The sequence below is a fragment of the Miniopterus natalensis genome, chromosome 3, assembly GCF_054644295.1.
Source record: "Miniopterus natalensis isolate mMinNat1 chromosome 3, mMinNat1.hap1, whole genome shotgun sequence".
Taxonomy (NCBI): Eukaryota; Metazoa; Chordata; class Mammalia; order Chiroptera; family Miniopteridae; genus Miniopterus; species Miniopterus natalensis.
Window position 1 is genome coordinate 92539406 of NC_142083.1, and position 22440 is coordinate 92561845.

At 39.7% G+C, this 22440-nt stretch overlaps 2 protein-coding genes across 6 annotated transcripts in view; one reads left to right on the forward strand and one right to left on the reverse strand.

Annotated features, from left to right (window-relative positions):
* The window catches only part of IFT38 (intraflagellar transport 38), a 49211-nt gene that overhangs the window by 12181 nt on the left and 14590 nt on the right, over positions 1–22440 (reverse strand). For all 5 annotated transcript variants that reach the window (XM_087815688.1, XM_016211355.2, XM_016211357.2 and 2 more), the window contains 8 exons: positions 20638–20749; positions 18790–18874; positions 17506–17685; positions 15967–16062; positions 13720–13803; positions 3555–3688; positions 1217–1358; positions 309–381 (listed from right to left, as the gene is read on the reverse strand). In XM_087815688.1, coding sequence (XP_087671814.1) covers positions 309–381; positions 1217–1358; positions 3555–3688; positions 13720–13803; positions 15967–16062; positions 17506–17685; positions 18790–18874; positions 20638–20749 — 906 coding nt within the window. The remainder of the gene's footprint in view (positions 1–308; positions 382–1216; positions 1359–3554; positions 3689–13719; positions 13804–15966; positions 16063–17505; positions 17686–18789; positions 18875–20637; positions 20750–22440) is intronic.
* LOC107535790 (histone H3.3A-like) lies at positions 19755–20414 on the forward strand. Its single transcript, XM_016211366.2, has one exon. The coding sequence runs from the start codon at positions 19755–19757 to the stop codon at positions 20163–20165; it is 411 nt and encodes a 136-aa protein (XP_016066852.1). The 3' UTR covers positions 20166–20414.

Sequence of the window (22440 nt, forward strand, 5' to 3'; positions counted from 1 at the left end):
TGCTTGTTTTCCATCAATCTGCCCTAAAGTAAGGAACTAGACAGACTTTCAAGATGAATTTTTCTCTTAAAACTATATATTATATATAATTCAAACTATCGTTTAAACAGAGGAAAACACTATTTTAGTTGGCATAAAAACCAAATGTGCTTTAAACGCTATGTAATTAAAACCAGTCTCTTGAACTCTTGACTAAAATAAAATGGTACCTGATATAAAAGTTGTAAGAAAACTGCCTTTTGAAAGTAAATAAAATATACATATATATTTTTCAATGCTACTCCAGAATAAAAAAAGAACAGACTTACTTCCACTCTTGAGCAGTCGCTTTTCTTCTTCCTTCAGCTTGTTCTGCATCAGACGGAGAGTATTTTCCGCTTCCTACAGAACAGGAAAGACAAGATACAGAAGAAATGACCCTTTTTTGAACATTTTATTATTCTTTACCATATGAGTAAGTACTACTAAGTTTGTGATATAGAACCAGGAAAAAAAAATCCAGACTAAAAGAAGGGGAAGAGAACACTGCCTGAGATACTGCTACAGTTGGGAAACCCAACCCCCTTTCTCTCTATAATCACCCAGCAGCCCTGTGGAAAGGGAGGCTCCCAGAAGGGACACAACTGACCTAAGATGGGCCTGAACGGCCCCCAAACCCAAACTCCTTCCACTACATCTCAATAACTCTGAAGAAAACTGAATGACACAATGAAATATCTATCATGTGTGCCTGCATAGATGCATCAACTATGGGCAATACTTACTCTGGAAAGAATAAAGCATAATTTTATTGTTTTTCTGCCCTTCACAATTCCAGCCCTGAAAGACGCTAAATGGTGGAACTGATCAGGATGGGAAAAGAAATAAATACTAGTTTTAAATCCTAGAGGATTTTTTTTAAAAAGCTAATATTTCAGTTAGGTTACAAAATGTGGCCCTGATTATTGTCAAAACAAAGAATGGGCCTAGCCAGCATGGTTCAGTGGGTGAGCGTTGACCCATGAACCAGGAGAACACGGTTTGATTCCCAGTCAGGGCACATGCCTGGGCCTTGGGCTTGATCCCCAGTAGGGGGTGTGCAGGAGGCAGCCGATCAATGACTCTCTCTCTTCATTAATGTTTCTATGTCTCTATCCCTCTCCCTTCCTCTCTCTGAAATCAATAAAAACATATTAAAAAAGAATGGTCTGTGCAGAAGAACGGGCTAAGCATTTACCTCAAACCTCTCTTGCTCCATCCTATGATGATCCTCGAGTTGTTGTTCTAGATAAGCCAGATTTCGAAATTTCTCCAGATAAATGTCATACTGCTTTTGCAGTTCTTCCTCAATCTTCTCATATTCGTCCATAAAGGCTGGCCTAGAATGATCAAATGAAATATAAAGTGAAAAATTAATCAATACGTAGTAGTTTGAAATTGGTATTCAGAGTTTGATGTTCTTTGGTTCATGGTTTTCTTTGAAAAGCCTTGAATTAATTGGAGGAAATGCTTTACAGCTCTCTAACTGAAGCTAATTTCCCCTTTACTCTTCCCTCCCCTCCAAATGAACATACTTTTTTTAATCAAAAAGATGTGATTTTTGTAAGAACTTGAAATAATGCTGAAAGTATGAAGAATAAAGTAAAAATTACTCATAATCCCATTACCAGGTATAAGCACTTAATATTTGACATACATCCTTCCAGACTTTTTCTATACACAGATACATACAGGAATGCATTTTTTTAACAACATTAAGTATATTACCTTAAATGAGCAAATTTCTTTTTCTTTTTTTAAAAAATATATCTTTATTGATTTCAGAGAGAGGAAAGGAGAGGGAGAGAGAGAGATAGAAATATCAATGATGAGAGAGTCATTGATCTGCTGCAGCCCGCAACATGGGCATGTGCCCTGACCGGGAATCGAACCCTGATCGCCTGGATCCTAGGTTGACGCTCAACCTCTGAGCCACGCCTGGCCGGGCATAAATCAGCAATTTCCAACTAGTGTGCCATGTGGCGCACTGCTGTGCTGCAAGAATTTTAAAAACATGCAATACCTGACTATGATTTAGTCAAGGGCACTGACCTTTTTTCCTTAGATTGTTAAATAGATGACAACAGCCAACACAGTAATAGCTGTCTGGTGTGAATGAATAAAAATTATATTTTTTTTGACAGATTGGCAAAAATATATTTTTTGATGTGCTGCAGAACTTTACTAATTAGTTTATTTGTGCCATGAGATTTAAGAAGTTGAAAACTGCTGCCTTAAATGAACCTCTGCAGTATTTTTTCTCACTCAGTATACCATAGATTTCAGTAGTTTTAAAATTAGCATATACCATACACATCTCTCAAAATCAATAAATTATATGCAGTATCTTAGTTGGGCATAATACTCTGCTGTCTGAATGTTTCAAAATTTACTCAGTCCAAAAAAAGGGGAATATAGGTTTCTACAAATTAAAGCTAAGTTTTTAAACAATATAAAACTGCAAACCAAACCTATAACATAAAAAGCTATTTCAACTGGTTTGCTGAATTACTTTTTTCTTATTAAAGGGAAACTCTATTTTAAAAATGTAAACAGATAAACTAAAAAGCAATTTTATAACCTTTTGTACTCAAGTAAAATACAGAAACTTTTCTATTAAAAAGATTTGAGGCTTAACAAAAATGAATTTATACTTGAAAGGCAGCACTTTTTAATGAGACAAATCTATCTGGTGGCCCTTATTCTAGAGGCAGAACTGGCAAGGTCCCTAGGCTGGTAGGAAGCCTTTGATGTTCCCTGAGTAACTGGCTGTGGTCCCCAGGTGCTGCTTCCTCACATATCTCAGGACGGTAGCCAGGCTGTGGGCCAGTCCACTATCTCAAAAGAGCAAGACTCATTCAGAGCAGATACTGCTAGACAGGGGAAGGAGATTGAAAAGGGAGAAACAGTAGTGACATGGGAGAAAGAACAACAATAAACAGCAAAGGAAGGAGGGTATAAAATGAGAGGGAAGAGGGAGGGAGATGAGAGGGGTAGGAGACAGAGATCAACCCAAAGAAAATGTAAGGAACATGCTTGAGAGGCTCCAATGACCTAGAAGGTGTTTTGCACCCCTATAATCTAACCACATTCCCTGGAAAACATAATTTCAGTGAGGGAAAGTCAGAAGAAAGATGAATTACTGGTCAGGAAATAAAAGTCTAAGATCTACTTAAACCAAGAAATGGATGTTTCTGTTTCCACCAAATTTATGGCAAGGCACAGATCTTAGGAGACCAAGTCTTGTATAACTTCTACCATCTGGATTTACTTACTTTGCCTTGAGTTCCAAGAAGCTATAAAAGCTGAGTGGAAGTTTAAGAATTAAGCAGTTTTCCAGACATACTGAAAGCATCGGAGAATGAGTTCAGCGGTGTGCTTGTCTGAACAAGCAGCATGCATGCATTCTGAAGGAGAGGCAGCCTGATTCAAGGCCTCTTCCACTGCTGGAAGGGGTGACACCACTGACAACATGCTCTCAAACTGTCCGAACTTTCAGACAGCTTTCTACTCATTCTCTGGGTGTTCATATTTACCTGACGCTCTGCAGAGTCTGGAGTCGCTTCCGGTTTCTTTCCAGTTCTAATTTCCTCTTTTCAATTTTGGCTTCTAAATTAGCTTCATCAGAGGCCACATTATTGAGCAGGTCTTTAGTCTTCTGAACCTGTGCCTACGTTTAATAGAAAATTAGTGAAACAAAGACCTCCAACCTGACTCTTGGAAGAGTGGAATTTCAACTCCTCAGGCACAGCAACATCATGCTAAACAGAAACAAAAGTAAACAAACAGAGCAAACCCTCCCTCACATCATTACTCATTTAACCAACTGTTCCCGGGGGACTATGACACAGCCCAGACAAAATTATCTTCTTCTTTACGCCCCCCCCCATGAGAAGAGGACATTTCTCCCCAGGGAAACTAATGAAGATGGAAACAGTGTCCTAAGGAAGGTGGAGAGGCCTGAGGTCGCCTGTCCTGCTCACTTGTTTAGACTAGTTACAAATCACTCTGAATTGTTTGTCTGCCTTTATTTACATCTTGTTCAGGCTACTCCTGTAGTTACAAATATCTGACTTCTAGAATATACGGGGTTGCTAAAAGTAGATTTACAGTTGCTTGTATGGAAAAAGACATGCAGGTTATGATTATTACAATAGCTTTATTAACTCAAAAGAATGCAACAATGGCACAGTGCACTTAGGTACAATCTTACAAGTGCTCAAATTGCCAGCCTTCCTTACTTACACATCTTGTAGTCTAATTGCTATACTCAAGCACACTTTGGCACAAAGTTCTTACCTACTTTTTCCCATCCCTGTAGGCACACATAAGTATGGCTTTACTTAGGAAGGGACAAAAAGAAACATTAGCTGGTCCCAGTCCTAACCTACTGCCTGCTAGGATTGAAAGAGAAGGTTCCTTTTCTCTCTGCCTGGCCATTGAACCTTGACTACAGACTACAAGAAACTAAGTAAACACTCTGTGAAGTCAGACAGAAAGTGGCTGCCTCATGCAGTGTAAACCAGTCTCTGGGAGAGGGCCTGGGCAGCAGTGGGACAGAGGCCCTTGGGCAAGGGGGGCTGGGTAAGAAAGTGAAGGGGATAATAGATCACTAAGGAAAACCACAGGCTTCCCTGTCCTCTTGCAAGAGCGAGTCTATTTGAAGCAGTGGTAGTCCCAATAAACGCAGTGTCTTCACACTCATGTTGTGTGGGAAGCTGGCCAGGTTGGGGCCTGTGTATTACAGCAATCCACTATATTAGGAACAAGGTCTGGAATGCAACCAGCTGCGTGTGGAACTGCCTCCCCAAGTTCGGGCTCTCACTCTGCTTTAAGTTCCTCATGGCCAAGACGGGGTTCTCCCCTCTGATACTTCACACATGTGTAGTGCACCATAATGGTTTATTGACTGTTTACCACCAGGTCTTTGAAATGCTACTGGGTACACAAAGAAATCACCTAAGGAGCCCAGGCACTCTCCACGACTCTCAGAAACACTGTGTATTTGGAAGCTACTTTTATTGACAATGAATTTTGGGTAAATTATTTTTGTCTAAGACAACTAACCATTTCCAAGATGCTTTCATGAAAATAATATCACTAATTATCCATTTGCTGGAAGTGTTTTAAAAACACCAGCAGAAAGCTGGTGGTCAAGATGGCAGCATAGGTAAATATGGCACTCGAATCCTTCCACAACCACATCAAAATTACAACTAAACTACAGAACCACCATTATTCAGAAATGCCTGAAATCTAGCTGAACAAAACTCTTGATAACTAAGGATATAAAGAAGCCACATCAAGACTAGGAGGAGGAGCAGAGAGGTGGAATGGGCTGGTCCCACAACCACACGTGGCAGGTAAAAACTGGGAGGGGTGCCCTGACCAGTGTGCTCAGTGGTTAGAGCATTGGCCCATGCACGAAAGGGTCGTGGGTTTGATTCCTGGTCAAGCACATGTACTCGGGTTGCAGGTTCTATACCCAGCCCCAGTCAGGGCGCCTATGGAAGGAAACCATCAATATGATTGTCTCACATTGATGTTTCTCTCTCTCTCTCTCTCTCCCCCCCCCCCCCACTCCCTCCCTTCCATTCTCTAAAAATCAATGGAAAAAATATCCTCAGGTGAGGATTAACAACAACAAAAAATTGGGAGGGGTATCTCAGTTGTCCTTGAAGAGCAAGGGGTCCCAGCTCCATAGCAGGCTCCCTAGCCCAGGGTTCCAGTGCCAGCAAGAGAAGTCCTCATAACTTCTGGCTGTAAAAACCAGCCGGGATTGAGGCTGAGTGAAACAGAGGGTGTCGGAGTCCCAGGCGTTCCTCTTACTTGGACTCACTTACTCTGAGCTCTAATGCTGAGGCAACAGTTCAAAAAATCCAGGGACATATGAGAAGGAACTGAATTATCTGGCATCAGGGCAAGGGCTGGAGGGGCAGCCATCTCCCAGGTAGAAGTGCCGACAAAGGCCATGTTCCTTTGCTGAGCCTGTCCCCAACAAAGCTGGCAGGCACAAACCATATCAGAGTCTCCATCAATCTGGCTAACCCTGTTCACCCTGCCCTGGTGATTCCCTGAGACTCCACCCCACCCGACTTATGAGCCCAGCCAAGCCGTTTCCAGTGGCTTTTCCATACAAATATCTTGTCTTATTGCAAGCTGTGGACTTTCCTAAAATCTCTCAAACAAGACGCATCAGGCCTTGGTGCGTCCCGTACCTCTTGCTAAGTGGCTTGGCATTAGAGGCAGCCAGCCTTGGTTCACAGCTTGGCCTCTCCCAGGCACCTCCAAGGCCAGCACAAGTACCAGCCATCTGCAGATCACTCTGTAGCTCATGCGAGGTGGCTGCAGGAAGAGCACAGGCATTGGCTGACTTTGGTCTGCACCTCTCAGGAGACCTCAGAGCTACCACACCTGCTGGACAGTTTCAGACCACGCTGATGCAATACCCAACTACCTCCAAAAGCAATACACCCAAGGGGTGAACTCAACAGGCACTAGAACCCCGCTGAAATTAGCCCTGCTCCATAGGGTCAGTCCCTGAACAGCAGATCCTCCATGGTGGCTGAAGCCAGTACTTGCCAATCAGTCTGGGGATAAATCCCTTCCACTGATATAACAACAGCAATCAAGGCTCAACTACAACAGAAGGGTGCACAGAGCCCACATGGGGGGCACATCTGAAGCACCCAGGTTGGGTGACTGGGGAGGCTGCACCAGTGGACCCTACAGGACACCTACTACACAAAGCCACTCACTCTACCAAGACTGGGAGAAGTAACAGCTCTACCAAATACATAGAAACAAACACTGGGAGAAAGCCAAAACGAGGAGACAAAGAAACATGTCCCAAATGAAAAACAAAAAACAAAAAAATAGAACAAAACTCCAGAAAAGTAACTAACCAAAATGGAAACAATCTACCAGATGCAGAGTTCAAAACACTGTTAATAAGGATGCTCAATCAACGTAGGGGAAGAGTAGATAAACTTACGAAGAACTTCAACAGAGAAATAGGAAACAAAAACAGCTAGAAAACATGAAAGAACCAGTCAGAAATGAAAAATACATTAACTGGCCTGGCCGGGGGTGGCTCAGCGGTTGAACATTGACCTAGGATCCAGGTGGTCAGGGTTCGATTTCCAGGTGGGGCACATGCCCCGGTTGCGGGCTCGATCCCCAGTGGGGGCGTGCAGGAGGCAGCCAATCAATGACTCTCTCATCATTGATGTTTCTGTCTCTCTCTCCCTCTCCTTTTGTCTCTCTGAAATCAATAAAGATATATTTAAAAAAAAATACATTAACTGAAATAAAGAATACATTATAGGGAATTGACAGTGGAGTAGATGAAGCAGAGGATCAAATCAACAATTTGGAAGATAAGAAAGCAGAAAACACCCAAATCAGAACAGCAAAAATAAAAATGAATCCCAAAAAAATGAGGATAGTATAAGGAGCCTGTAGGAAAACTTCAAGCATACCAACATTCGCATCATGGCAATACCAGAAGGAAAAGAGAGCAAGAAATTGAAAACCTATGTGAAAAAATGGCAGAAAACTTCCCTAACCTGGTGAAGAAAATAGACATACAAGTCCAGGAGGTGTAGAGAGTTCCAAACAAGAATGCCAAACAAAGAGGCCCACACCAAGACACATAATAAGTAAAATGCCAAAGGTAAAAGAAAAAGAGAGGCTCTTAAAAGCAGCGTTAGAAAAGCAGTTAGTTACTTACAAGGGAGCTCCCATAAGACTGTCAGCTGATTTCTCAACAGAAACTTTGTAGGCCAGAAGGGATTGGCAAGAAATATGTATTCAAAGTGATGAAAAGCAAGGACCTACAATCAAGATTACTCTACCCAGCAAATCAAAGAACAGATAAAGAGCTTTCCAGACAAGAAAAGATAAAGGAGCCCTGGCTGGGTGGCTCAGCTGGTTGGAGCATTGTCCCATACACTAGAAGTTTGCGGGTTTGATTCTCAGTCAGGTCACATACCTGGGTTGCAGGATCAATCCCCGACCCTGGTCAGGACGTGTGCAGGAGGCAACCAATCAGTGTGTTTCTCTATCATCTATCTATCTCTCTCTCCCCCCTACTTCTTTCTCCCTCCCTTCCACTCTCTCAAAAGTAATGGAAAAAATATACTTGGGTGATATACTTTAAATTAATGAATTAATTTAAAAAATTAAATTAAAAAAGAAAAAGCTAAAGGAGTTCATCATCACCAAGCCAGTATTACAAGAAATGTTAAAGGGTTTTCTGTACAAAGAAGAAGAAAAAAAAATTTTGAAATATTAATAATAAAATGGTAATAAATATGTATCTATCAACAATCACTTTAAATGCAAATGGCTAAATGCTTCAATCAAAAGTCATGGAGTGACTAAATGGATAAGAAAACATGACCCTTACATATTCTGTCTACAAGAAACTCAATGCAGATCAAAAGATACACAGACTGAAAATATAGGGATAGAAAAAGATTATTTCATAAAAATGGAAACAAACAAAAAAGTTGGGTAGTAATACTTTTACCAGACAAAATAGAACTTTAAAACAAAGGTTATACTAAGAGACAAAAAAGGACCTAGCAATTCCACTTCTGGGTATTTATCCAAAGAAATCCAAAACACTAAATTAAAAAGACATAACATCCATACAACATTCATTGCAGCATTATTTACAATATCCAAGATATGGAAACAACCTAAGTGTACATCAATAAATGAATGGGTAAAGAAGAAGCGGTGCATATATACAACGGGATATGACTCAGCCATAGAAAGAATGAAATCTTAACATCTGCAACAACATGGATGAACCTAGAGAGTATTGTGCTGAGTGAAATGAGACAAAAAGGCAAATGCCATATTATTTCACTTATATGTGAAAACTAAAAAACAAAAATTAATAAGCAGAAGACAGACTCATAGATGCAGAGAGTATTTTGATGGTTGCCAGATGGGAGGTGGGTTGGAGGGATGGGTAAAGGGATTAAAAAGTATAAATTGGTAGTTATAGAATGGTCATGGGGATGTAAAGTACAGCATAGGGAATATAGTCAATAATATTGTAATAACAATTATGGTGTCAGATGGGTACTAGATTTATCTAAGTGATCACTTTGTACATTATATAAATGTCTAATCACTGGGTTGCACACCTGAAACTAATATAATACTGTACATCAACTGTAATTAAAAAATTATTTATTAAAAAAATACCAGCAGAGATGTGAGTTCATTCTCATAGGAAGACAAGGTGGGTCTCCTCTCTGAACAAACAAACAACCCAAGTTGATGGCAACTATTTCCCTGAATCAAAGTCAAATTAAAATCTAGTGAATTTACCTGACCTCAAAAATAAAAAAATTTTTTAAAAAGTATCTGTTCCTCAAATAAGAAAGATCAATGTGATAAACACAATTTCCCTAGTTTTCTGAAACAAATGGCCTGTATTTCATAACCCTTTTTTTATGTTTTTGTTTTTAGAATTATCAAACATCAAGGATATTTTCCAACAATGAAAAGATATCTTTTAAAAACATATACTTTAAAATTTTATTTTTCAATTATAACTGACATATAATAGTTTCAGGTGTACAACATAGTGATTAGACATTTATATACCTTATGAAGTGTTCACCACAATAAGTCTAGTACCCACATAGCACCTTTCTTAGTAGTTACAATATTATTAACTATATTCCCTATGGTGTATTTTACATCCCCATGACTCTTTTTGTAATTGGCAATTTGTATTTCTTAATCCCCTTCACCTTTTTTGCCCAGCCTTCCAGCCCCACTCCCATCTGGCAACCATCACTTTGTTCTCTGTATCTATGAGTTTGTTTCTGTTTATTTTGTTTTTTAGATTCCACATATTACATGCTATTTGTCTTTCTCTGACATATTACCCTCTTGGTCAATCAATGTTGGAAATGGCAACATTTCATTCTTCTTATGGCTGAGTCATATTCCATTGTGTATATATATGTACCACATCTTTTTTATCTATTCATCTATTGATGAACACCTACATTGCTTCCATATCTTGGCTACTGAAGATAATTCTACAATGAACATGGGGTGCTACATCTTTCTGAATGTTTTCAATTTCTTTGGCTAAATACTCAGAAGTGGAATTGTTGGGTCACATGGTAGTTCTATTTTTAATTTTTTCAAGAATCACCATAATTTCTCCAGTGGCTGCACCAATTTACAATCCTACCAACAGTGCACAAGGGTTCCCTTTTCTCCACATCCTCACCAACACTTGTTGTTTGTTGACTTATTGATAAGAGCCATTCTGACAGGTGTGAGGTGATTTCTCACTGTGGTTTTGATTTGCAACTCCCTTATGATTAGTGATGTGGAGCATTTTTTCATGTGTCTATTCAGCCATCCATATGTCCTCTTTGGAGAAACGTCTATTCAGGACCTCTTCCCATTTTTATTTATTTTTTATCCTCTCCCGAGGATATTTTTTCTATTGCTTTATAGAGAGAGTGAAAGGGAGAGAGAGGGAGGAAGAGAGAAGAAAGGAGGGAAAGGAAGAGAGAGAGAGGGAGAGGTGAGAGAGACATCAATTGGCTGCCTCCCAAAAGCACCCAACCAGGCTGGGGATCGAGCCTGCAACCAAGGTACATGCCCCTTGGCCGGAATTTAACCCGGGACCCTTCTGTCCATGGGCTGACATTCTAACCACTGAGTAAAACCAGCTAGGGCTTCCCATTTTTAAATTGGACTATTTGTTATTTTGATGTTGAGTTTTATGAGTTCTTTATATATTTTGGGTATTAATCCCATACGGGATATATCATTTCAAATAACTTCTTTCATTCAGTTGGTTGCCTTATTGTTTTGTTGATGGTTTCCTTTGTGGTGCAAAAAAGCTTTTTTTTTTTTAATTTGGGGTTTTGGTTTTTTTTTTCTATTTTGGGGTTGTTTTTTTAGAGAGAAGGAGAGAAGGAGGGTAAGCGAGAGTGAGAGAGAGAGAAACACTGATTTGTTGTTCCACTTATTCATGCATTCATTGGTTGATTCTTGTATGTGTCCTGACGGGGGATCAAACTCACAACCTTGGCGCATTGGGCCAATGCTCTAACCAACTGAGTTACCCAGCCAGGGCCTGGAAAAGTTTTTTAGTCTGATGTAGTCCCATTTGTTTATTTTTGCTTTTGTTGTCTTTTGAAATAATATCTGACAAGGTGTTCACCAAGTCCACTATTTTTGATATATACTTAGTGCTAAAGGCACATTCATGCCATGTTAAGTTGATCCAGCCAGAACAATGACAAGCACAAGAATACTGTTAATGTTTTTAAAATTTAAAAATGATCATAAACTTACAAACAGCTGGAGTATAATACAAAGCATTTTTTTCTTGGCCTAGGTGAGTGAATTGCTGACCTGATACCCCATCACTTTTAGATACTTTAGTGTGTATTTCCTATAAATAAGGACTTTCTCCTATATAACCACAATACAATCATCAGAACAGAAAATGAACACTCGTGCACTATTGCCATCTAACCCTCACACCCACCTAAGTTTCCCCATTTGTCCCCATGAAGTCCTTAACAGCAGACGGAGGTCACCCTTGGCATTCAGTTGTCATGTCCCTTTAGCCTCCTTCAGTCTAGAATGGCTTCTGAGCCTTTCCTGGAGTTTTGTGACCGTTTCACTGTTGAAGAGTACAGGCCAGGTAATTTATAGAATGCCCCCAATCTGCCTGTCTGATTGTCTCCAGGTTAGGAGTCTTCAGCAAGAATAGTACAGATATGACTGCACCATACCACGTGTGCATAAGTTTGAATTGTGCCATGACTGGTCATGTGCACTTTGATCATTTGATTTAAGGGAGCGTCAGTGAGGATTCTCATATGAAGTAACTGTTTTCCCCTTTGTAATTAATTGTATTTTATGGAGAACTACTTTGAAACTATGTGAAAACCCAGCTTATTCACTTATTTTTTTATATCAATGAGAACCCATGGTCTCCCATTTCACTCAATGGTCTATAATCCATTATTATTATTTCTTTATTTTGGTGCTTAAACTGCCCCTGGTCTGGCCGGGGGAAGCCCCCTCAAGCCGGCTTCTGGTCCTTTTGACAGATCCCTTTCATTCTTGGAGCACTTCCTTGCTTCCTGGCACAACAAGATCTTACACTTTCCTGACCCAGCTTGGAATCACTCATTTCTCCCCAAGAGCTCTGGCTCATTTTAGTGGAGAATGGCATTTAGAAGCCAAGATCTGGGTGCTAAGTGTGTTCAGAGCTAAGAAATGTATGAATGTGTATATGGATGTGCCATATGTATATATATAGATACTGAACATGTATATCAAAATGTATTCCTATATCTATCTCTACATATATTAAAAACCATGCACTTGCCTGGCCGCGCGTGGCTCAGCAGTTGAGCATCGACCTAGGATCCAGGCGATCGGGGTTCGATTCCCGGTCAGGGCACATGCCCGGCTTGTGGGCTCGATCCCCAGTCGGGGGTGTGCAGGAGGCAGCCGATCAATGAGTCTCTCATCATTGATGTTTCTATCTCTCTCTCTCCCTCTCCTTTCCTCTCTCTGAAATCAATAAAGATATATTTTTAAAAAAAACAACAACAACCAAGCGCTTAACCAACACCTCCAATTTCAGGGTTCATTCTAACTTTTTCCCTTTTCATGGTATTTGTAACCCCCTTCTCTAACAATGAGAAACTTGGCTTCCATTATCTTTAATATATAGTGTGGGGCAAAAGTGGGTTTACAGTTATTTGTATGGAAAATAATACAATAATAAATAATAATACAAGAATAAACTGTTCCATGTACTCACAACTGTAAGGCTAATTTTGCCCCACCTGGTATTTACTTATTTGAATCAATATACCTGTATGTAACCAATCTCCCATTTCAGCTTCCCTGCCTTTCTTACCCTGCTGAGGCTCTGGCTGCCCGTGCTGGGTCTCCCAGTGAGTATTACCTTTTTATAACAGGGTCTTATAAAAACCTATCAATCTGGGAATGTTGTACAACTCTCAGCAAATTGTTTTGTGCCTAATCCTAATTTACATAAGGCCTATGTCTACTGAATAAAATGAATCCTAATAATGACTGAACACCTACTATATGCCAGAGACTATGTATACCACGAACTGTTACAATGAATGCTCAAAGGACCCTACGTGGCAGGCACTGCCATTCTCCCCATTTTACAGATGAGGAAAGTGAGGCACAGAGAGGTTAAGTAACTTGTCTAAGATCACATGGTAGGATTCAAACCCAAATAGTCTGAGTCTAGAATGTCCCTCACTATCTGCCTTCCAAATGAATGAGCAAATAATTGATCGGAGATCATGCTATTTATTACATGCCCAGCAATGAGGAATTGGTTAAATAAAGTGTGAAGAGTCCATAAAACAGAGCATTATTTACTAAAATAATTGAAAATTTTAATAGAATTATTGAACTATTAAAATTGACAAATTTTTAATAACAAGAGCTATTCATACTTATACTACGGGGAAAAACAGTAGTAAGTTATCTAAGTATTCTGGAATGTTCTCTACATTTTTCATTTCCCTACTACCATATCCTTCTTTGTTACTAGGCCTAGCTTGTTCTGTCTTATGGAGGCAAGAAATCAATATTTTTGAGGCCCAGGCACAAAAACAGTAAATAAAAGCAAAGTAATCTTACCAAAATATCTTTAATTGCAATTCTCATCACTTTTTCAGTCTCGTTTATTTCCAGAGGTCTGGCAATTGCTTCTGTTCTCAGTTCCTATGGAAAACAATAAAATAAAATTACATATATATTCAGAAGAGGAATTCTCAAAAAGAATTCCAGATCTAGATATGGCTTACGGAATGGTTCCTAAAAGTTTCATTAAAACGTGGATCTCTGATGCAAAAACACTTCCACCATCACCTTCTCCAAATGGCCTCTGTAATTCTACTGCCAACCTGGCCTCTTTCCAGTGCTCAAGGCCTCCTTTTCAGCTACAGGTCCCAGGTACCCATAGCATCATGGGCAAGTTACCATCTCTCATCTTTTCTCCTAAATCCGCTTCTTTACCTGCATTCTATTCAGGAGACTCCCAAACCAAGTGCAGCTTAACTTGCTGTCTGACTCCCCTGCCAGTCTCTACAATCTTTCTTATGATTAAGTCCCTCTAAGTTGTCTATCACTGACAACTGCAACCAAGGAGAGGTGTGGCCTTGGCCCTGCCCCTAGCATTAATCATGGGCCAATCAAGAGAGGCATTTGTGCCTATTATATCAGTACTGGGAACTTCTGAGACATGAGATTTTAACATGGATGCAATTATGAGATTCTTGAATCACTTTATCAAACTGTCTTGTGCTTCTTTTACTCCATAGTACACTTCATCTCCCCACTGGTAAAAAACTATCAAGAGAAGGAATTAAGACTTACTCAAGACTCAGTGCCTTGCCTGTGGTTGGTGGTGTTCCTCAATGAATGTTGATTGAGTGTATGAAAACAAATACTGGCTAGGGGATCTTCCTTAGACCATGACTGTAAACAGAACTTGAGAAGGGTCTCATGGCTTCCATGGCAACAGTTCAGCCACCAATGTTTCATCAATTCATTACAGGATGGTGATAAAAGGGTCCCCAGTGGGATCCTGGTAAAATCTCACAATGAAGCCACTGCTCCACTGACAAATAGCAAGTGATCAACTCTTATCTCTAGGTCTATTAGGAACATGTACAGACATGTGCACTACTGCACTATAAATAGAAAACAGTGAAAGCCTGAAGTTGCTTCATTAGTTATCTAAATTAGCTATTAGACATTAGTGGCAGTTTTGTTCTGCCAACCACATTTCAGCAGGTGGCAACCACTATATCAAGAGCAGGGATGGTGACCTGGCACCCAAGTCTCCCACTTCCAGTCTTCTAGGGAAGAAATAAAAAGCAAGAGGGAAAAATACCATTACACTGTAGCAGCAATGCCAGAGCACAGACAAGGAAGTGACAGAGTGGTCAAGGCTGATATACCTGATGGGAACGGAATGAATTAAATGTATTTAATGTAAAAACATTAGATGAAAGCATGTATGCTTCAAGTGCCATAAATCTTTACAGGTAAGAATTAAATAATATTCCATTTCTTCTTAAACCAGTAGGTCCCAAATTCTTCTGCACACTGGAATCACCTGGAAATCTTTAAAAACTTGATGCCTGGCTCTCACTCCCCGACATTCTGATTCATTGTTTCGGGGACAATCTGGATATTAGGTGATTTAAAAGCTCTGTAAGAGCTCTATAGGAGTCCTCCAGAACCATACTCTTAAACAGCTCCTTAAACATAATGGATGGAGCATACTCCTTGAATGACATTAGCTAGAACAGGATTGCAAACAAATCTAAACTGTTAACATTAACTTCAACTGACTGGTAGTGACTGCCTAGATTATTGGTTCCCAAACTTCGCTGTGTGCTAGAATCACACAGAAGACTTTAAAATCTCCAATGCCCAAGTCACATTTCATACCAATGACATCAAAATGGAAAGCCAGGTATTAGTTTTTTAAAACACCCAGGTGATTGCATTGGGCAGCAAGGTTTGGGAACCATCATGGCTCAGAAGAAGATTTTGTTGAGAAGAATGCTAAGGCTGAGTTCACCAAGTAAAGCATCATGAACAATGAAGTCTGACATGGACACAGGAGAAAGTTTCAGCAACATGCCACATATTTGCCATTTCCTCAACTACAAATCAAAGGTATTAAAAACAGATCAGTGCCCACCAGAAGTAGGAATAGCAGTGAACACTATACATTACTTTCTCACACATTATATCATTTAATCAGGTACAGTTTTAAAAAGTCAGAAGAACAGGGGGAAAAAGAATTGGAAAAGAAAACCTTGAAAATCTGCTTAGCTGAGAAAGTAATTAAGTTATCTGAGCACTGCTTACCCTCAACTCTACCTCCTTGCCGAGCAAGTCATACAGAGATGCTCCTTTGGAGGTGATTTCAGAAGCAAGCTGCCTGGCTGCTTTCAAATCTGCAATCTGGAAGGAAAATATCAAAAACAGGAACCTCAGTGACAGGTTTTTAATAGGCATTCAGAAATAACCAGTCTGTTAATACCAATCCCTACCTCCAGTCAGGATACTTGACTATAGAATGCATTTTCCACAAGATATATACTTACATCCTGTGGAAGAGAGCTTGTAAGATGCCAGTTTAGGAAACACTGATCTAAGTACAAATTAGACCAACTTAGGGTCTCTTTAAAAACCCAAATGTCTGCCCAGCCGGGCATGGCTCTGTGGCTGAGCACCAACCTAGGATCCAGGGTTCAATTCCTGGTCAGGGCACACGCCCAGGTTTCAGGCTCAATCCCCAGTGGGGGGCGTGCAGGAGGCAGCCAATCAATGGCTCTCTCATCATTGATATTTCTCTCTCTCTCTCTCCCTCTTCCTTTCTCTCTCTGAAGTCAGTAAAGATATATTAAAAAAAAACAACAACACACAAACAAACCCAAATGTAAAGTCAAATGCAACCTGACTTGCTTCCTATTTGGGCTAGGTCACAACAGAGGACGCCTACAGTGGTGGCTGCTAAAGTAGGGGCAATCTGGGACACAGATTTCCTAGTGCAGCATCTTGATGCCCTCTATTTAATCCCTCTATCCCTTAATTCTTTGCGTTTAGACTGCACTTCACAGGGCTGCATGAGGCTCAAATAAGTTAACATGCAACAGTACTCAGCTCCCACAAGGGTAGCAGCCATTGCTACGAAGGTGATGATGATTAAGCATCTAGCCCAGTGCACTTCTTTCTTAGGATTTGCATGTCACCCTTTCCTTAAATATGCTAAATTTTCAAAGACCCCAGCCTGGCCGGGTGTGGCTCAGCGGTTAAGCATCGACCTAGGATCCAGGCAATCAGGGTTTGATTCCCGGTCAGGGCACATGCCAGGGTTGCCAGCTCGATCAATGACTCTCTCACCATTGATGTTTCTATGTCTCTCTCTCCCTCGCCTTTCCTCTCTGAAATTAATAAAGATATATTTTTAAAAAATAAATAAATAAATAAATAATAAAAATAAATAAATTTTCAAAGACCCCAAACAAACATCTCCCTGCTCTGTTCACACTCCCTTGCTCCCTCTCCATAACAAGTGCCCAGTGTCTTTTTTATTATCAAACCATCAGCAACAACTCTCAATATTCATTCACAGCTGACGACTTCCTTCCTATTTCCTTAGTGCTCTAGGATTGTTTCTGCTAGCTCTAGGGTCTCCTACCTTACTAGCAGCAGGCTTTCAGTAAATAGTTGAATTAATTTATAGTGACTTCTGCTTTTATTCAAATGCTGATGAGTACAAAACTGACAAATCACACTCAGTCAAGGAGTAAGGAAAGTAGTTCTGTGAGTATATGACATGTTCCATTTCAGAGTGAGAAATACACATTCCATCCCTCACTACAAGCCTTTCACTGTCCTTACCTTTGAGCCAAGATCAAACTTGAATTTGCTGATATCGTCCTCTCCTGTTTGAGAGCCCTCCATCCCTTTGGTCTTCATAGCATTATAAAGGACAGAGGTGATCTTCAATAGTTCCTTCACTGCATATCCATCTGCTTGATAAAGCTTCTTAGTGTTGAGTTTTATATGTGCCTTGGTGGCCTATTTTCAGACCAAAACAAACAACAAACAAACAACCAAACAGTTTAAGGCCCTTTCCATGTAAAATCTAAGCCAAATCTTATGTAGATAATTTGAAAATGTCTCTGCCAACAATTGGGATATAACCTGATTGTATCGAGTCAAACTTTCAAGTGACTCATACATTTTAAGTGGGTGTATAAACTGATACAATATATTTTTTAACTGATAGAATCTTGATGGAGAGCAATTTGGTAAAAGACAACAAAATTACAAATACACATAACTTTTAACCTAGCAATTCCAATCCTGAGAATTTATCCTAGAGATGGATATACTCACAAACAAAATGAGATATGTATAGGTTATTTGTTACAATATTGCTTCAAAGAGCAAAGGTTACAAACACCTAAATACCTATAATATAAATTATATAAATTGTGATTTATCCAGGCAAGCAATACTACTCAGGTGTTAAGAGAGAATAGAAAGTTCTACAGGTATTTGGAAAGTTCTCCAAAATGTACCATTAAATGAAAAAAGCAAGATTCTAAACAGTATGCCACCATTTGTGCAAAAAGAAGGAAAATAATTTATATTCTATTTGCTTATATATGCATAAACTCTGGAAAATATTAATAGTGATTACTGGGAATGGAACTGTGCTGATGGCAGACATGATCTAAAAAATTTTTTTTTCTGAACCATGAAATATATAACCTATTCAAAAATTTTTTTAAAAACTTAACAAATAATGAATTAAAAACTAAAGACTTGCCCAGCTAATGTAGCTCAGTGGTTGAGCACTGACCTATGATCTAGGAGATCTCAGTTTGATTCCCGGTCAGAGCACATGCCAGGGTTTCAGGCTCGATCCCCAGTACGGGGCATACAGGAGGCAGCCAATCAATGATCCCCTCTCATCACTGATGTTTCTCTCTCTCTCTCTCCCTCTTCCTCTCTCTTTCTGAAATCAATAAAAACATTAAAAACAACAACAACTAAAGACTTTGCTGGCAAAATGCTAATAGAATTGGTTTAGAAACTTGAAGAAAGCCCTAACTAGGACTCATCTCTTTCTAATGTATTTAATTTCATAATTCCATCAAATAAGCATGAACTAACCATGAATTGGGCAACTGCCTTAATGAAGAAAACTCGGTCTTGTTCCGTCTCAACATCAGAAGGGATGTCAGTCTGAGGTTCATACCTATGAGAGAGACAGAAGACACCAGTTAATTAAGTATAAAGTCCACCAAAGAGAAAGTGGGCAACAGAGAGGTCAGTGGATCTGTAACAGGAAGCTCTCTGAGTCCCCTGCTAAGTTAGTAAGATTAAGAAAGACTTCAAAAGCAACACAAAATACCAAACATCCAAGGGAGCAAATCCTCACCCTAAGAATAGGTTTAACTGATTTCAAAAATCAAATTTGGGGCTCAACTTACAAAATTAAATCTCTCTTGGACCTCAAAATTTAATTAAAATAACCAGAATGACTACTTTGCCTGACAGCCCTTGACCCAGTACTAATTAGTTAGCTCTGAGAAGCAGCAGAGTTGTTGGAGTTGCTTTGTTCGTGTTATTGATGACCCATCAGGATTCAGCAGACTGTAGCACTTGGCTTCTTTCTGTACAGCTTGCAAGCTAAGAAGGGTTTTTACATTTTTAAAGGATTATAAAAAACAAAACATACGGTAGAATATGCAACAGAGATCTTATGTAGTCTGCAACACCTAAAGTCTTTACTATCTTCTTAAAAAGTTTGCCAGCCCCAAATGTTAGATACTGGATTTTACACACAAAATGAAATCAAAATTATTTCTAATCCAGTGGACTCATTAGAGTGTGTAGGGAGGTCCCTTGTCACTCCCTGATGAAGGTGAGGGGATGGAGAGGAACTTGGACCTCAGTGTCCGCTTCCTACTGAGACATAGTCTCCCTTTACCACTGACTGGCATACTCCTTCTCCTACAGTGCTCTTTACTCGACTGGTGTTCACAGCCACTGTCGCTCTCTAAGGCCTGCGCCACCTCCAGCTCCCCGAATTCCATCCGAGGGAGAAGGGGGGTAAGTAAAGAGGTCTCTATACCATGGCTGGTACAAAGCAGACTGCCTGCAAATCCACCAGTGGTGAAGCACCTCGGAAGCAACTGGCTACCAAAGCCGCTCGCAAGAGTGCGCCCTCTACTGGAGGGGTGAAGAAACCTCATCGTTACAGGCCTGGTACTGTGGCACTTCCTGAAATTAGGCGTTATCAGAAGTCCACTGAACTTCTGATTCGCAAACTCCCCTTCCGGCGTCTGGTGCGAGAAATCGCTCAGGACTTCAAAACAGATCTGCGCTTCCAGAGTGCAACTATTGGTGCTTTGCAGGAGGCAAGTGAGGCCTATCTGGTTGGCCTTTTTGAAGACACCAACCTGTGTGCTATCCATGCCAAACGTGTAGCAATTATGCCAAAAGACATCCAGCTAGCAAGCTGCATACGTGGAGAACGTGCTTAAGAATCCACTATGATGGGAAATATTTCATTCTTTTAAAAAAATTTTCTCTTTTTCCTGTTATTGGTAGTTCTGAACGTTAGATATTTTTTTTCCATGGCGTCAAAAGGTACCTAAGTATATGGTTGCAAGTTGAAAATAGGGGACAGAAATCAGGTGTTGGCAGTTTTTCCATTTTCATTTGTATGTGAATTTTTTTAATATAAATGCAGGGACATATAAAGCATTAATGCAAGTCAAAATGTTTCAGTGAACAAGTTTCAGCAGTTCAACTTTATAACATAAATAAACCTGTTAAATTTTTCTGGGGGGGGAAAAAACACTCGACTGATTTTTAACAGGTCACACCTAAATCTGTGAAACTCAAATTTTTATTGAGCTCTTCCTTTAGCTTCACAACAATATCCTGTTTCTAGGTGGCTAATAAATAAAATTGAGTATTCATCCTTAGACCTCAACAAAGTGCAATTCTAACCTTTTCACAAGCCAGAGAAGAACTTCAGATACAAGTCCAAAATTTGGTGTACGGAAATTTTCCATAGAAATATGTCGAGGGTATCCCAAGGCTCTCATCATCTCTGTGAAATCTGTCCAAGGTAAAATACAATTCAGTCAATTCATCATCAAGCAGCAACTACTCATTAACTTACTTTCTCTGCTTTCCCTTCTTATTTCCAGTCTATTGACAGTATTAGGGACTACTTATCAACTCTCTAAGAGGGAAATAAGAAAGTAGATAAAACTTAAAATAATCTGCTTCCTGAAAAACACTTAAGTTTCCTGGGAAAAATGGAAGCTGTACATTAAAATGGGATTTAGAGATTGGGAGTGAATTTAATTTCTCTCTTTAATATCTCATTTCTATCTTGGATATCTTCTTACCACTCAAAATGAGAAATACCTGGTCTTATAAAATGTCATAAATAAAAATATTTTTAAATGTTAACAGTGACTATTATGGAGGGTGATGGCAGTAGGGTAAAGTTCATTTTTCTGAGTTGTCTTTTTTTTTTTTAATTATTTTTAGATTTCAGAGAGGGAGAGAGAGAGAGAAACATCAATGATGAGAGTCACCGACTGCTTCCTGCATGCCCCCTGCTGGGGATTGAGCCAGAAACCTGGGCATGTGCCTGGAATCAAACCTGGATCTCCAGGATCATAGGTTGATGCTCAACCACAGAGCCACACTGGCCGGGCTCTTTTTTTTCTTTTAGTGAGCACACAGGACCTTACTAACACAAATTTTAAAGATTAGCTTTACTATATCTTGAGAAACCTTAAAGAGAATGGTTGAACTACAGAGCACTGCTTAGATTTATTATAAAACAGATTAAAAAACACATACTAACACTTGATGATACCAGAGGTTGCTATCACTAACCTTACTAGCACTAACCTATTTAACCTTATTGAGTTCCCACAATATGCCAAGATCTATATTCAGTGTGCTCATGGCTATTTAACGTCTGTCCTCACTCTTCTTGAGGGTAGATGTTCAAAGTGTCCCAACAACATTCACAAAGAAGCTACCCAGGCATCAGAGGTTAGGTTGGATTTCACCAAACAACAGAAGAGAAAGCATGAGCAGAGAAAGGAGCAATGGCACTGAGGGCCTCTGTCATTACTTTTTGGGAAATCTGAAGAGAACGATGGAAAATAAAGCAGCAGCCTTCCCACCATATAGTCAGGCATTGCCTAAATACTTCTTCCCACTAAGCAGTTGTTAAGTTCTATTCATTCTGCAACATTATTGTCAAAATGAGCAAGATTCTTACTGTAAATTGCACAATTGTATAGCATTCATATAATGTCAAAATGTTCAGAAATCTTTTTTGTACTCTTCCCAATACAGCTCCAGTCAATGTCCCCTAGTAGAGTGCTCTATTTTTTTTTTTCCCATTGCTTTTTTTTTTTCCCTTTTTTTTTTTTTTTTTTTTAGAGAGAGAGAGATTGAGAGAGAGAAACACTGATGTGACAGAGACACATGGATTGGTTGCCTTCCACCCATGCCCTGACCAGGGCCAGGGATAGAGCCTTTAATGGAGGTATATGCCCTTGACGAGAATCGAACCTGGGGCCTTTCAGAGCACTGGCCGACACTCTAACCACGGAGCAAAATGTGCTGGGCAGAGTGCTCTCTCTAAACTGCTATGAGAGAAACTTGTCTCTACAACATATAGTCACCAAGAACCTTCAAATTCCAGAGGGCATAATTCACACTATGGTGCTAATAGATGTATTAACAAAATGTGATATGTCTTCCTGTATATTTACATTG